Source organism: Rhinolophus sinicus, chromosome 17, assembly GCF_057876585.1.
Source record: "Rhinolophus sinicus isolate RSI-liver-muscle chromosome 17, RSI-T2T, whole genome shotgun sequence".
NCBI lineage: Eukaryota > Metazoa > Chordata > Mammalia > Chiroptera > Rhinolophidae > Rhinolophus > Rhinolophus sinicus.
Genome location: NC_142517.1, coordinates 175,457,869 through 175,475,846, shown reverse-complemented (window position 1 = coordinate 175,475,846; position 17,978 = coordinate 175,457,869). Strand labels below are relative to the sequence as shown.

At 33.5% G+C, this 17,978-nt stretch overlaps 1 protein-coding gene across 5 annotated transcripts in view; it reads left to right on the top strand.

Moving 5' to 3' along the window:
- STAT4 (signal transducer and activator of transcription 4) overlaps positions 1-17,978 on the top strand; it is a 91,190-nt gene that overhangs the window by 40,226 nt on the left and 32,986 nt on the right. For 4 of the 5 annotated variants that reach the window (XM_019740778.3, XM_019740781.3, XM_019740777.3 and 1 more), the window contains 2 exons: positions 15,013-15,111; positions 17,305-17,397. In XM_019740778.3, the coding sequence (XP_019596337.1) occupies positions 15,013-15,111; positions 17,305-17,397 (192 nt within the window). Of the gene's footprint in view, positions 1-14,802; positions 14,873-15,012; positions 15,112-17,304; positions 17,398-17,978 lie in introns of those variants that run through there. The other variant, XM_074339262.2, reaches the window with a different exon arrangement.

Below are 17,978 nucleotides of genomic sequence, written 5' to 3'. Positions count from 1 at the left end.
TTATCCATCAAGTGATTGTGGTGAAAACAATATTGTGAACCACTGGGCACGCAAAAATACTTTTGACAAATTCAATGGTAACTGCTATGAGCCTGTCAAACTGTATGTATATCTTCCAAAATAGTGGAAGATGAAAGAAAAGATATATGTAGTATATTGCAAAAAACAAGCAAAGGAAATAGAAAACCAGAAGACAGCGTAAGACCAAATATATTAAATACGGTAATGAATGCAAGCAGATTAAGTTCTTTTGTTAAAATAAGAAGATTCTCACTTAAAATCAAAACAAAATTTGATGATACGATGTTTTAAGCAACCCCTAAAATGAAATATTAGAAGATTTAAAAGTGAAAGGTTGGGCAAAGATACATCAGGCAAGTGCAGATAAAAAGAAAGTATGGTCACTATACATTATGTTATTATAACATAATAGTAAAATAGAAATAAGATATAATAGCTGACATTTATTTAGTACTAAGGGTATGTAACATCTCATATAATCTTCGTGATGGTTATGAGCTTGTTAGACAATATCAAATTCCAGTCCAAAAGCTATAATCAGGACAAATATTTTATTACAATAAGAGACCATTTCTCATGATCATACAACATCCATGGATCAATAAAAATATAAGGATAAAAATTATAAATAAAAGAAGAAATGAAAGAAGTCAAGTAGTGATGGGACACTTTAATATTACTTTTCTCATTTTCTGATACATCCCGTAGGCAAAACACAAATGAACAAGATCTAAATATTATAATTTAATGAGGTTGATTTAACCAAGCATATATCACAGAATATTAATAGTGAAAATTGCAAATAATCTAAATGCCAACAGTGGAGAATTTATTAAATAAATCAGACTAGGGCTAAAATAACCATTCAACGGCTGTTAAAAATGATTTTGTATATAAATATATATGCGGAGAGAATAAACTAAATGGGAACATCAAAATGTTAACATCAGTTATCTCTAGATCGTGTGATTATGGGTGATTTTTATTTTCTTAGTGATCTTTGCAAGTAAAATTATTTTTCAAAGAATATTTTTGCCTCTGCAATCAGAGAAAAACATAATTGACCTTTGTTTAATGATTGCGATCTTATGAACATCCCACTTGATTCTCACAACTAGGAGAAAAAGACAGTGTACACATGTTATTGTGGAGGACATCAAGGCTCAGAGAGGTATTAATGGCCTTTTTTTCCCCCCCTAATGTCATAGTTAATGGCAAGGCTGGGTTTAAACCTTGACTTCTGATCTCAAATCCTGAGGCCTTTCCAGTGCATTTTTCTTGTGAAACCATGTCTCCACAAAGCTCTTGTTTAAATGCAACTGGTTCAGCATGTCAAGTTTAAGGGCCTGAGGTAATAAGATATATAATCCCATACAGTTTAATAGGATTTTTCATCTAAGATGATAGGAGTTAGAGGTGACTGCATCTGATTAATTAGCTCTAAATGAGCAAGGAACTGAGGGAATGCGATAAATACATGTTGGTGGAAGCTGAAAATAGAAATAGTCATGGAAGCCAGAGCTGGTCAGTTTAAAAGACTCTGGCACCCGAGGGACAAATTTCACTTAGTTAGTTAGTGTCTTTTCTAGAGTGGCCCTGAGAGAAGAAGTCACTTTACATATAAACAAGTTAGTGTGCCTTGCATTTTAGGGCAGCCTAAAGATTACTTACATGTGTCACTCTGGGTATCTATAAATCAACATTAGGAGTCACAGTTTTAAACTGGCTCTGGGACCTGGCCTCATGACAGTTGAGTAATAGGTCATTTGGGCACTCACCTCCCATTATTTATGAGCTACTAGTGATCCTTCAGTTTCCATTCCTCTTAGTAGCTGGATGATATTAGTACTTCTGTTACAGTTCAAATAGATTTCAGATTTTTGTTCAATGGAAAATGTACAGGAACACTTTGAGGGTTGCTCGTAAATGTCAACAATCTTCAGAGAATGGTTTTATCTATTCACATTGGAATGATTTTTCCATTTCTTGCTTTAGGAGTTGTAATTTTCTAATTTTTGCACAATATGTAAATTAATAAAAAAGTTTTTACTAATGGAATTTTTGTTATGATAAAAATAGCTTTATAATATTTTTCCGATTCCTTAATAATGCAAATCTTTGTAAAAATCCAATCAATAATGAAAAGTCTAAGACGAAACTAAAAATCCCCTAAAATTCCACCAAAATAAGATAACCACCATTAACATTTTGGTCACTATCTTTTCATGCTTTTACTCCATAAACACTGATTTATGATTTACCATAAATTAGATATTACATTCTACTTTTTTATTCCAAACTCCTTTTTTCCCCTTCTTTTTTCCTTACCTCCATCCACGCCATCACCCCCAAAGAAATCAGTGTTAATAACCAATGTAAACTCTTCCATATCTATATCTGATTAGTTACATAAAATGGGAAAATGAACGATTTATCCCCATGTGTGTATTATGGAATTTTATAAATGGGGAAGTCAGGCTTTTGTCATTTACAAAAAAATGAAGTTTTGTTACTCATTTCTCTGCGTTCCAAATATTGCATCACAGAAATCTCTTGATTTTAATGGTAGAAAATGGTCTACAGAGTGGATGTGCCACAATTTATTGGGTCATTCCCCTTAGGTGAACAAACACTTTACATCCAGTTTTTCTCTACCACCATAGACAGTGTTATAACAAAAACAACCTTGTATGTGCCTTCTCATGGGCTTGCTTTTTTATAGGATAAGTTTTTATAGGATAAGTTCCTAGACATGGACTTACTAATCAAAGACATAACTGTTTTAATTTAGTAGATTTATCAGATTGCTTTCTAAATAGGTTGCAAAATTCACATTTTCATCAGTGATGTGTATGAGGACTGTATTCCCCATATCTCCAACAGCAGTAGGTGTTTTTGTTGTTTTTCCTTTTTGCCTATCTGATTGTTGGGAAATAATGTCTCTCTCTATTTAAATTTGTTTTTATCTGGCTATTTGTGAGGCTGAACATTCTTTCTGTCCTTTATTGATTATTTGGATGTGCTCTTTTGTCAATTTCCTATTCATCTTCTATTGAGCTTCTCATCAATTTCAAAGGGTTCTTCCTTATAGTGTTAAAAATATTACTTTTTAAAAAATGTTTTTGTAGTAAATAGCTTTTATATGAGTTCCTAATATTTTCCTCAACTATTATATGTCTTTTGGCTTTGTGACACCTTTTTCCATGGAAAAAATATTTTAATGTAGTGAAAATCCATCTTTTTTGTGTAGTTTCTGGGGTTATTGCCTTGGTTTAAAGTCCCCCAACCCTTACATTATACACACTTTCCTGAACTTATTCTAAACTTTAAGAAATTTAAGTCTTGAATCTACATAGAATTCTTTATATAGAAATCCAACTTTTTCTTCTGGATTGATAGACAATTATACCAGCAAGATTTTTTTAAATAATCATTTCTTTTCCCACTGAACTTTTCATATGTTAATTTTCTATATGATAATTTTCTACCACTCTGTTATGTTCTGCAATCTAGTTATATGTCAATACTATTGATTATAGTGTGTATTTTGTGCTATATTTATACTTTATAAATACATTATACTTTATAGTATATTTCATTATCTTGTATGGCAAGTGCTCCTTTTCCCAACTTGGAGACAATGACCTGGTGATTAATTTGTTCAAAGCATACAATCTAGAGTCAAATTGGATCCTGGCTTCAAGTTACTTAACATCTCTCTATCTCAGTTTGCCTATCTGTAAAGTCGGGATGATAGTATTTATCTCAAACGGTTGTGAAGATTAAATGAAGAAAACACAGAACACTTAGACAATTCTCTGACATACTTCAACTACTGTAATATTAATTTGCCTTTGAAATTTTCTTAACTGTTGTGCAACATTTCTTCCATATGAATTTTATTGCTTCTTTCCTTCAACCCAAACCCTCCAAAAGCAACTCTTGGGAGTCTAACTTCAATTGCATTAAATAAATGTATTCATTTTGGGACAGTTTACATTTTTATAACACTAAGTCCCACACCCTACAGTTCTATATTATGTTTAGTCTATGTTATATTTTTCATTTAAACCCTCTCAGATCTTATTTATAGTCCTCAATATTACCCTAGTTTAATTCTTGTAAGACTTGTACCTCTCTTGTTAAATTTATTCCTAAATTTTAAAACTTACTTTTCTTATTCTGAATGTAACATTTTCTCTATTACCAGTTCTAAATGGTTATTGCCAGTGTAAAAAAAAAAGTCATATTATTTATTTATTCCAGAATTATTTTATTAGACGCTCTTGTTTTTTCTAGATATACAAGTATACCATCAACAGGAGAGGTACTTTCTTTACCAAAATTTATACTTAATATTCTATTTTCTTGTCTTTATACTCCTGTCTAAATACTCTTTAATTATGATGATGTATCCTTGTTATCACGAGAATAAGAGTGATAGTGTGACTAAAGGATCCTACCAGACATAAGCGAAGGACACTGATTCCCTTACCATCAGTAAAAGATGTGTTTTACAGCAGGAGACTCAGAGCATCTTCACCATTGGGGTGGGAGCGGCAGGGGGGGGACCATCCTCAGGATTCAAGTCTCCCCCAGGAAGCCTCACTATCAAAGATACTGGTCAACAGGGTCTTTGAGAAGCAAAGTCGCCATTTCCAGGAGTATTTCATACCTTGTTGTCCTCTTCCAACTAATCTCAAGACTCTAGTTTCATATCTTCTTGGCTACTAGGGACAAGTGATTAATAAAAACTCCAGAAGGATTTAATGACAGAGGTCTTTATCACCACAGAGACTGAATAATACATTTTTTCTCTCAGAAGGGGATTATTGTAATTTATTCATCCTCTCATTTGATCATTCAGCAAACGTTAGTGAGGTTCCTATCAGGTGACAGCTACTTAAGAACAGTCTTGAAGAAGACCAATTCCTGCTTATGAAAAATACAGAGTCTAGGTGGGGAATCAGACATAGAAATAAATAATGGAAATGCTATGTGATAAATTTTACAGCACAAATAGATATAGAGAAGTGTGCAGGGATTTTACTCTCCTTTCAAGTTAACAAGTGAGCTTGTTATTGTTTCATGGGTGCCAGAAAAAGACATGAGACTACTGGATCAGAGACAAAGACTTTATTTATTTATAGCAAGATCAGTAGTTGGAGCTTCATGCCCATTTGCGTTGGTTGCCCACTTCCCCCAAGTCTTGCAGGGCTGACATTGTGAGTCCATCATGATTGTCTGCATACCCAGAGGGCTGTGTTACAGGAGATGAACACTGAACATGAAGAATTCATACTTTTATAGCTAGGGAAAGCAAACCTGCTCTTTAGCTGGGGGAGATGTTACCTCATCACTTAAGGTTGCTTGCCTTATATACAAACCTGAAAAATGAGACAAGAATGGTCAGGGCCTTATATTCTTGGCATATCCACCAAGACCATGCAGGGACACCCAGGGTCCATGGCAGATTGCCTTTACCAACAGCAAGTATAACTGCCAGAGGTATTAAGACCTAAATCATCACAAGAAAAGTAATTTAATAATTTTGTAATCAACCACGTGGTCATTTTCTGTTGGCTTGTTTAACCACTGCAACTATCTTGAAATTCCATAAAGAATGGTTAGTCCTTGAGCAGATTTATCATAGAAAATATTATAAAGATAATTTCCAGGGAAAATAAAGTTAAATGCAGTTGTGGCTCAAGGAGTCTAGTTAAATAAAGAAGGAATGCTTTTTTTTTTTTTTTTTTAAAGACAGTAGTGATTTGGAAATTTCATAGTTTGTAAGATGAGATATACCTGGATTTGAAGAATTCCTTCTTACCTTCTCCGTTCTGTGACTTTTCACAAATGTGTAACCCTGGGCTTCCTAATATGTACTTTGAAGTCTAAAGCTTATGAAGCACTCTGCATATCATAGGTATTCAGTAAATGGCAGGTTCTATTATTATGTTCAAGCATATAAATGTTAAGTAGAATTTGTTAGCATCTATCTTGTTCTCTTCCTGTCATATTGAATTAAGCAATTCATTTAACTCTTAATTACAAGTCTGTGAATTCCCTAAGAGCATTGACTTTTACTCATTATAAAGATCTAACTCGACTCCAACTCTCTTTTTTTTTCTCTTTTTACGTGAATGACAAATTTTCAAGGCCAACATCTTTTACAAACACCTTTGCATAAATCAAGCAAAGAGAAAGAGCTGATACGGAGCGTTATATGTGTGATTTACCACTTCTTGTTTAGCTTTAATCATAAGAGTAACACATGCTTAATTATTTTTAAAAGTCTAACAATACCAAAGAATTGAGGTAAATGTGAAAATGTCCACTCCACGCCCCAATCCCATTTCCCCAAGCATGGTGATTAATGCAATGTTGACAAGTTCCCTCCCAGGCCTTTTTCTATGTGTAGAAAGTGTAGTGTTAATTATTTTCTTCTAAAGATAGTATGAATTATGCTCAAATGAGAAGACTGTGTTATTATTTTTAGTTGCTAGCTTGTGTGGGTTAATTTTTTATTCAACACAGCTTTTAGTGTATTTGTGTGCCTGTGCGGGTTTGTCCTAAAGAAATGCCAGGAAAGTCCCCACTGTTTAATATTTTGAAAACCCCTAATACATATCTTCTTTTTCCTGGAGTTTCTTTTATATTTATATAAATATATTTCCTGGAACACAGCTCAGTCTTCATTGACTTTATAATCAGTTTTGGTCATTTCTGTGAAACTAGTAGGAAGATTTTTATCTTCCGTTTTTATCAATTTACCATTTATGAGCTTTAAACTCTCCTAACACGCCGATGAGGCAAAATAGCAGACTTCTTATATTTATAGAGTGCTTTACAAGTTACAAAACTCTTTCTCAATTGTCTGGCATGCTCCTCACAATGACTCTATGATGAATGACAAGTATTATTATCCCAACTGACTAATGAAGGCCAATTAAAGTAATGAGAGTTAAAAAGTGACTTGCCTAAGGTCACACAGCTAATAACAACTGCAAGCCCAAGTCCTCTGACTTTATACAGCAAGTTCTCCAGCTGCTTCACAGAGCAGTTGTCTAGGATGAATTAAGCCTTCACAGACATAGAACATGGTTTAGGAAATATACTCAGTTTGTAGAAGACATACTTGATGACTTTAAGAAGTATCTTCTTTTAATTTAAAGTTAATGTTAATTTAATTTAAAGATAATTTGCAGTTAAGTTTTAGCTACTTTGTCTTGAGATGAATGTTTTATTAGCAGTATAAATAGAAATGGGGCATTAATCATTTTTGTCCATTGACAATCTATACTCCACTTCTCTTTTATCAAGAAAACCTTAGGGTGATGAGAGAATGTAATGCTAACTAAACAAGAGAGGCAGGCAACTGTATTCATTTGATTGTGTTCATTCCTGGCAAAAGGAATAGCATAAGGATATGTAAGAACTGTGACTTTAGTAAGACAATTTAAAAAAAATAGGCTTGATTTTTTAGAGCAGTCTTAGGTTTATAGAAAAATTGAGTGGAAAGTACAGAGAGTTCCCATATACTTTCTTAGCCTCGCCCCTCGCCCCCGCCAGAGTTTTCCCTACCATGTTTCCCCGAAAATAAGACCTAGCTGGACCATCAGCTCTAATGCATCTTTTGGAATAAAAATTAATATAAGACCCGATATGTTATATCATATCATATCATATCATATCATATCATATCATATCATATCATATCATATTATAGACCCGGTCTTATATTATAGTAAAATAACACTGGGTCTTATATTAACTTTTGCTCCAAAAAACGCTTTAGAGCTGATGATCCGGCTAGGTCTTATTTTCGGGGAAACATGGTATTATTAACATCTTGCATTAGTGTTGTACATTAGTTACAATTAATGAGCCAATAATATATTATTATTAAATGAAGTCCATAGTTTACATTAGCGTTTACTCTGTGTTGCCCTGTTCTGTGGGTTTTAACAAATGCGTAATGGCACATGCCCACCATTACAGTATCATGCAGACAAGTTGCACTGCCCTAAAAATCCCCTGTGCTCCACCTATTTACCCTTCTCTTCCCCCCCCCCCCCAACTCTTGGCAACCACTGATCTTTTTACTGTCTCCATAGTTTTACAGTACATAGTCTTACAGTACGTAGCCTTTTCAGATTGGCTTCTTTCACTTAGCAACATCTTTTTTAAGTTCCCTCCATATGTTTGTGTAGCTTGATAGTTCATTTCTTTTTATCACTGAATAATATTCCATCATATAGATATAGCACAGGTTGTTTATATAGTCACCCATTGCAGGACATCTTTGTTGCTTCCAAGTTTTAATAATTATGACTAAAGTTGCTGTAAGCATTTGTATGCTGGTTTTTTTGTAGACACACATTTTTGTTTTTTCTTGCAGCTTTTTTTTTTTTTAATTAAATTTATTGGGATGACAATTGTTAGTAAAATTACATAGATTTCAGGTATACAACTCTGTATTACATCATCTATAAATCCCATTGTTAGACACACATTTTTAATTCATTTGGGTAAATACCTAAGAACATGATTGTCAGATTGTATGGTAAGAATATTTTTAACTTTTTAAGCAACTGCCAAACTCTCTTCCAAAATGGCTGTACAATTTGAAATGTCCTGTTGCTGTGCATCCTTACCAGCATTTGGTGTTGTCAGTGTTTTGAATTTTAGCCTTTCTGATAGATATGTAGTGGTATCTCATTGTTTTCATTATCCAGAAGGATAATTGCTTTTTAAATCTATTAGACTGATCATTCCATATCTAAATCAGCCTTAAAACAACTAGATCAGCTCTCCTTCAATTTGCTGGGTTTTTTTTTTTTTTTCCCCACAGTACACATATCCTTATTATTCTTATGAGGAAACATTAGGTAAAAATCATGAAGAAAATGTGTGTGCTCAGAACAAAGAGAAGGAAATAATAAGAGGCTGAAGCTGAGACTGTTGTCATGTAGAAACTGGCCAGTGTGTTTGATACTGGTAAGGGTCTAGGATAAAAATGAGTTAACAGCAGTATTTGGGATAATAAAAAGGGAGAGAGCTAGTTGGCAACTAGAAGTGTGCAGTAAGTTGCAGATTGCCAGTAAAAATTGGAATGAAAATATTTTGCTCTGTAATTGGAGACAACTGCTTCATATCCCAGAAATACTATAAAAGAAGAAATATCAACATTTGAGTACAGTATGGTTGTAAGTAGTTAAAAAAAGAGATAAGTAAAAAATACCTAAAATTAAGGTTAGGAAAGGGCTGGTATAGCAGAGGTGGGGGGTGCCCTGACCACATCCCCTTGGGCCTCATCATTTTAGCCAAGTGGACTTGTAAGTGCCAGGATCTGCATCTTTTTGCTTCAGGGTTAATGACGACAAGAGCTGGTGTAAAAATACTCCAGTTCCCAAAGCCCTTGGGTAGATCATTCTAAGTCACATGTCCACACTGGCTTCCTGACCATCTTAACCAATGGCTTGATAACACACCCTTTATTGGATTTCTTCTCTTCCTTGTCTCACTTACCCATTCCCATGACTGTTTTTTGGGATCAGCTCCCAATTATACTTCTTGCACTAGAATCCTTGTCTCAAGGTTAGCTTCTGGAGAAACCCAAGCTCAGAACAGTTGTTGGTTACATGTTTGTTCAGAATCTTATAAGCCCTTTGGTTACTACTGTCACCCTTTCAAGGCTTTCCTGAAACTTCTCCATTGATGTGTCCTGGGACTCATTACTTTTATCCTGGAGTTTCCAGTTCACTGCAGCCAGAGAATAGCATTTGACAAATCTTTCACAATGTAGAAGAAATTAAATGTAGAGTTAACTCTTCCTCACGTGTTTGCATTTTAAAGGGGATCCTTGGGAAAAGAACTCAAAGGAGTGACTGTCTAGTTGTGAAATCTCAGATTCTGTGCCACCTGAATGGAGGAGATTATTTTAAACAAACCTTTTCAGGTCATTTACCTCTGACTGGTATTCATCAGATCATCTGGGAGAACTAGTCACTCTTTAGTGACAAGTCAAATTTAGAAATTAGATGACAGGACAGTAAAAGAGCAATTTGAAGGAAAGTCAATGATTTTAGCAAAAAGTAGCAAAAAGAATAAACCAGCATATCCATTGGTTCCAAGACACCTTTTTTTCCACATTTTAACATCTCAAATCAAATTGCATCTTATAATCAATAGCATCTCTTAATTGCTATTGTCTGGTGGCAATCACAATGTCATTGTCATTGACTGAGATGTGAAATTGGGTCATAGCTATTCATGTCGTTGTCACTTCTGTTGACTTATGTACACTGTTGGTACACTTGTTGAGTTTAATTGCTGTTTAAAAGTATTGTCACTATACACTATGATTCAGGATTGAAGCAAATAGTTATTATGTATGCAGAATGGGATGGGAACAAATCATCAGGGTATAAGTTTATTTGTCACTAGACAGATGACCCTAAATTCCACATTTTCTTGGAAATCGACAATATAGAGCTTTATAAAATATAAGAAAGGGAGAAAGATGCCCACAAGTAGAAGTTGTATTACATTTCATTACTGAGATTCATGCAAAGGGATTGCCTATCATGCACAAAGCAACAACAGCAAGAGAAATTATCAAATTCCTCACAATTGGTGAAGGAAATCTCAAAAAAATAGAAGGCTGGAGTAAACAAATCATGCATTGCACAGAGCTATCATTGAGATATAAAATATCTATTTATCAGAGACTTCTTGCTGATTTTGAGCAGAATGAACTTAACCTCCAACATGATGTCATCGAACAAAAATTAAAATATGTGTTTAATCAAATAGGAAGGGGGATTGGCTTTCTTTGACAAGACTTAAAATTATACTGTCAATGCAAAAGGATCTTTAAAGGGATCAAGAGTATGAGTTTGGGTTATGAAAAGCAGAGTATCATTGTAATCTTATGCCTAACTTCTAATTGCTGAAGTTACTACCATATTTAATTTAAACTGTAAAACAATGTTTCAGAATAAGAACATCTTCATTATGGGGAGTGAAGATTCTGTGCCACCTGAATGGAGGAGATAGTATGGATGATAGTTAAACTGATAGAAGACTGGTTAGAAGTGCTCTGGAATAGATACCTGGGCACCTATTATATATTCTCGTTCTCAATGATTTTATGGACATGTATTTGAACAGCTAAATAATAGTTTCACCTAAAAGTGTAGTGATGTGGTTGTTAACGATGACAGCATGATTAGATCATTATAACCCCTCAATGCTTCAGACAACAAACCATTTAAGGACGATCGCAGAAGGAATGTGAGTCCTGGTTCTTGTCTAAAAACTTTCTGTTGAGAATTTTTGACAAGATCAAAAAAGTGCCAACATCAAAACTTACAGAATGGAGACGATAGTTGTGCATACTTTAAAGAAATGCTATATCATTGACATTCTTGATGGTTCAGGGCACATTATTTTGTGGAAAAATATGGATGCCAATGAATCTAAGATAAGAAAAATCGAATTCTAAATATATGAAGTTTAGGAATACATCAACCAATTTATTTCATGTATATTTACACTTTTATATGCATAATACTGATATGTGATTTTAAATATTTATGTGTTGAAATAAATCAAAAGAATTCTTTCAATAGGATAAAATAAAAATTCTAAGTGATAAAATTCTAAGTTTATATTTTTGCTTAAAGGCAAAAAACATTATAAGAGATAAAGGTCAGTTCATAGTAATGAAAGGTTTGACTCACTAATAACATATAACAAATCTGAATGTTTTTGACAGAACCACAAGGACAAAATTCACAAAATAGATTTTAACATGCCTCTTTCAATAACTGATAAAATTAATCAAGCAAAAAATCAGCAAGGATAATTGGCAAGCTTGGGTTAATGAATTTGTATAAGACATTTCACCCAACAACTGCAGAATTCACATTCTTTACAAATTCACGTGGAACATCTACAAACAGTCCATATGCTGGACCACAAAGTAAGCCTCAACAAATTTTAAGTGATTGAAGTCATTCAGAATATCAATTCTGATCAGAATTTTGAAAACTGTAAAAAAAAAATCAGTAAAAAAACAGAATAAATAGAAAATCTTTATATTTGGAAATTAATCAATACATTTCTAAATAAATCTTGAGTATGAAAGTAAAATCTTGATGGAAATTAGATGATTGAAAAGGAAGAAAAATTGTATCAATATTTATACAAAACAGAAAGAAAGATACCATGTATTCCATTATTAAAACTACCAACTACATAGAAATGAACCTATCAAAAATGTGTAAGATCTCTGTGAAAAATTATAATGCTTAATAGAGAGACATTAAATGAATTAGAACACAATTATAAAGATACCAAGTCTTTCAAATGTATCTAAAGATTTAGTGCCATTCAAATTCTCAATACGGTTGTGTGTGTGTAGCTTGACAAGCTGGTTCTAAAATTTATATGGAAGTGAAAACAAAACCTGTTCTCCATGACATCAAGCCTATTTTGCAGCTCTAGTAATTAAGACAGTTTGTTGATAAAGCAGAGGTAGACAGAATCATAAGATGGAATGGGGTCCAGAAGCAAACCCATCCATAGATGGATACATGATTTATGACAGAGTTGGCCCAGCAGAGCGGTGGCAGAAGAACCAAAAGTTTAGTAAATATTGTTGGAACTGAGTATCCATCTAGAAAACAGTGAAAGGGACCTCTCATTATTAACAAGCTCCAAGATAATTAAAATTAAAGGCAAAACTATAAAGACTAAAAAGATAGTACAGGAAAATCCTCCATGACTGCAGGCTAGGGAAAGATTTCTTAAATCATAAAAAGCACTAGCCATAAAGGAAAGAAATAAATTTGACTTCATTAAAATTAAAGACTTCTATTCATTGACACTATGAGATAATGAAAAGAGAAGCCAGAGAGTAGAGGATATATGCAACAGTTATACATAAGAGAGACAGTTTCTCTTTCTCTGGTTTTCACTTCTTCCCTTCTACCAACACACATTTAGGGGTGTTTTTGTTTTTGTTTTTATTTTGTTATTTTTATTTTTGAGGTCCATATATGGTAACTACTGAAAAGTGGACATGAGTGCATCTTTGATAATTACAAAAATAAAAAGTGCTTTGGTTTTGAATCTATAGTGATCCATTTTCCATAAGATGTTTTTTGTCTTACACATATAAGTAAGGGACTAAGTTAGGAAAAATGCAAAAGGAAAATGCAAAGATAATCTGGATGAAAACAATGGTAACTGTTTGTTCATAAAGAGGATGATAAAATGAATGATTTAACCTTACAAACATGGGGAGAAACTAAATCTGAAAGGGAAGGTAAAACAAATTCAAGTAGGAAAGGAAAATGAAAAAGTATACACAATAGAGCTGAGAAATGTTGATAGTATCTGAATGATCAACAACAAAGAACTCCTGTAACAGTGGAAAAACACACAAATAATGATGATTTTGGGGGTCTTGGAGAAACTCCTGATCTTGGATGGGGAAAGTTTTCAAGTTTACATAAATAAGACAGCTTCCAAATTAGTCCTAGAAAAAACGCTTTACTTTTATCAATGAAATATTTTTTAAATAAAGACAACATAAGAAAAGAATGCTTTCCATGGGAAGTTGAATGGAAGGTATATGGAAAAAAATAATGAATGGGAAAATTAACAGAAACAAATTTTAAGTAAAAAGAATCTAAAATTGTCGGCATGCAGAAATCAGAAATTTGGTATCCATTTTTAAGTATGATCATTTTAATTTCTTTACCATATGAGTTTCTGTCAATTCATTTTTTTTTCTTTTGAGCTTTCTGATTGGGGGGGGGGTGAGAGTTTTGAGAGCTGTAGAATATAGAAGAGCAGAAACTCAGACACTTGGTGTTTACCCTAGTTTTGCAAACAGAAGTGCTAATTAACGTGTATCAGCTAACAAAATTGTGACAGCAGTCAAGGTCATAAAAATATTTACAACCAATAACCTCATTTCTATCTTAGAAAGACCCTTTGGTTTACTGGTCTGTATAATCTACTTTTATTTAATTGTTAATTTTCCACTTTGTGGATTGTTGTTTTATTTCTTCTGCTGTTGACCTTTTGGCCATTTCATGAATAATTAGCAGCTCCTTCAGAGGGGAGGGTAGGAGGAAACTAAATAAATGCATTTGTCTACATTTATTGTGCTTCCTGTTGATCCTGCCTTGGAAAAAGTCTAATAGCAAAGAAGTTTAATGCTATGACTAAAATGATGGTGTTATTGGAATTAGTCTTGTAAACCAAAAACACAGACACCTACAGGGGCCTGGCAGGTGAGGTAAGTGAGTGCTTGGGACACTCAGTAGTGGACAGTAGGGCAACTGTGGGTAGTAACATGCTCCCTCTGAAGGGATCACAGTATTTTCACTTATAGAACATACCTAATGGCTGAGTTACGTCCACGAGCTGTCAATTTACAATATCTGCAGCATTTGTATTGGTAATAAAAAAAAGTATATGCTTAGATGTCATAAAATATTGTTGCTGAAATGTGTGACAGTTTCACTCGAGTAAACTGATATAGGTATGAGCTAGTCAACGTGAACACCACCAAACAGGGACCAAAAGAAATGTTTTACACATATCATGAAGCACAGAGTTAACAAGTGACCAGCTGGGACCATCCTGGTTCATAATAATTCATAAAGAAGTAACTCATTTACCTGAAACCTATTCTAAGCCTAAAATAAACTGATCCGCCTGAGTGTGTATGCAGGGCCTTTCCTACAGAGGTGCTCAAGAACTATTTTAATTATTAAAAATGATTTTTAAAGACTGAGCAATAAGCCACATGGGATTCTACATTCACAAGGTAAGTTTCTGTGGCTATCTAATAGATTACCGGAACAAATCCTGAATAATTTTTTATACTTACTAGATTAAAAATAGTGATATTTCCTTATAATGTGTATATTTAGGTTTTTATGTTGTTTTTGCTCACTTTTTCTTTAGGGAAAATTTCATGGAAATCCAATGCATGTAGCTGTGGTTATTTCAAATTGTTTAAGGGAAGAGAGGAGAATATTGGCTGCAGCCAACATGCCCATTCAGGTAATATTTTCTGAACTTTGATCTTGTTATCACCTTGAACTCTGTTTTTCTGAAACAGAAATTCTTGGTTTCTTTCGAACCAGCTTCTTCCACCTGTTGATGGTGCCATCATCCTTCCAGTCCCTTGTAACCAAGGTCTAGGGACCATCTTTGAGTGATCCTTTTCTCCACTCCCTTTTGAAATAATTACCAAGTCTTGCCAGAGGTTTTTTTTTCCTTGAATCCTATCTCTATTTTCTTTTCTATTTCCACTGGTCACACTCTGGTCCATGTTCTTACAATATTGGTTCAGGAACATAGTAACCACCTCTTAACTGAATTCCTAACGACTATTTGGACTCTGCTTCTTTTGGCATATTTTTCCTCAGGGATTGATCTTCAGAACCCTTCAGTATGCCTCATTTCCTACCCCAGTAGTCCAAACTACTCCTCAAGAAGGAATTTTACCTTATAGAAACTCCATAAATACTTGCTTATTGATTACTTGAATGTAATTTGCCCTTCCATTATCCCACTATTCTGAATGAATTCAGGATGTCCACCAAAGACAAGTAGAGGAATAAATGAAATCCTTAATGAATACATTTTCATTTAATCCTTGTAAAAAAAGAGTATGTAAGCAATCAATTTTCCAAATGACGTCTTCCATAATTTAATAAATCACACCACAATATTGATTTTTGAAGGTCCAAGAAAAGTATCTTTTTTAACTATTAAACATTTTCAGGTTTAGTTATTGTTAGGTTATGGTTGTTTTGGGAGAAACAAGTATGAAGTTTTAACAATTTGCTATTCTTATTTTTTAGATGAAGAAGAAGGATGGTTTTTTTATTTAATTTAAAATCTAAAGCATAGTAAGTTTCTAAAGTAAATATAGTTTGATTCAGTGCTTGTGGGGTAATATTAAGATGCTACTACTAATATATGCTCATATATATTCTCAACTATCCTTTCTTGTATCCCTCATCTCATCATTTGTGTGTGTGTGTTTCCCTTCAAATGTTAGGTATCAGTTAAATTAGAAACATTAATTTATTTGCGTAGATGCTCATCAAAGTCACTCTGCAAATAATCCGCCACTACCACAAAAGAAGCACTGGTTTGTAAATTTCAATAAATAGACAAATAAAGGAGGCCAAAATCAGAGAGAGGGAATATTTTAAAAGCTTTACAATCTGAAGAATGTGGTGTAATTGAAAGAACACTTGATTGCCAGTCAAGGAAATGGATCCCACTTGAGGTTCCACCACTGATTTGCTGTGGATCTTAGCTAAGTCATCAACCTTTCTAACCTTGGCTCCTTACCCGAGTGTAAGGCAAAGGGATTGTCAACATCAGTGACTCTCATTTCTAAATATCTGGGTAACTTTACATCTAAGGCGCACACTCAATGCCAGACTATTAGAGTGGCCAAGAAATGGTGCTTAGAGGAGCTGGTTAGCCTTTCTATTTAACTAGGCTAGCATTTTTACACATTCTTTAGTAAACTCCCTTTGTTCTAGTGTAAAAATAAATCTCATCCTGGCAGATTCATCATCCCTAATTCTGAATGTAAGTCTAACTTAATGTAGTTTCACTATGCTAATTTTTAAATTACATATATTACTTTTACAGAATTTCAAAAGTAATGTAGGTCTATTATAGTAAATTAGGAAAAATATTTAAACCATAAAATCATCTGTAATTTCACTATATATATGTATACATGTGTATATGTATATATATATATATATATATATACACACACACATACATATATATATGTATGTGTGTGTGTGTGTGTGTGTATATATATATATATATATATATATATATATATATATATATATATCTCCATACATTATAAATACCAGGGGTGCCAAAAAAATTATATACATGACTTGTTCATCTTTTGTTATTGGTATATATTGGGTATTACAATTTTAATATAGTTTTTTTCTTTCTTACAATGTGTATACATTTTTTGGCACCTTCTGTATGTATACATATTTTCTCAATTTCTTAACAATTTAATATTACTTATATGTCATTAAATATTTTTCTACAGCATGATTTTTAATGGCTATAGATTATTTCATATCATACTGATCCAAACCTCAGTTCAAAGTATACCACATATACTACAAAGTATGTTATATTCATCATAAACCTTTTTATCAGCATCACTGAAATTTCAAGACATTGTTTTCTCAGGGACCTCTGGAGAAATCCTTACAAAGTTCTTCAGTTTCAGAAAGACAGAGGAATGTGGAGCACAAAGTGGCTGCCATTAAAAATAGCGTGCAGGTGAGTGATCTTACAGATACCTAGACAGGCTAACTATTATCCCCATCCAACTACCTGTGCACCTTTCTCCTATGTGCCCAAAGTTAATGCATACAGAAATCATAGGACAATTTGTTAATAAGATAAATGTCTCTCACACACACTATGTTTATGTTAGAAAAGATTTCTTTTGGGGGAGATTTTTAACTTCAATTACTAGAGACTCGGGTTTCCCATCAGACTCTATCACTGGCAAGCTATGTGGCCTCAGGTAAGTAAGTTACCTCACATCTCTGAACCTTTGCTTCTTCACCTGTAAAAGTGAGGATAACCTCCATCATAGGATTGTTGTGAGGGCCACATGAGGTAGTATGAAAAGTCTCTAGCCCAGATCTTGACACTTAATACCTGTTATGCCTGAACAGAAAAACATCAGCAGGTTTAGAGAAGAAAAAAGTGAAAATCTCAGAGACAGAAACAAACAGGAGACACGATTTTTTTCCCTAAGAAGTAAACTAGAAGAAAAAAAATTGTACAGAATTGTCATAAACTGCAGCCGATTAGAATGGAGACTTTAAGCAAAATGATAATTGGTACATTAA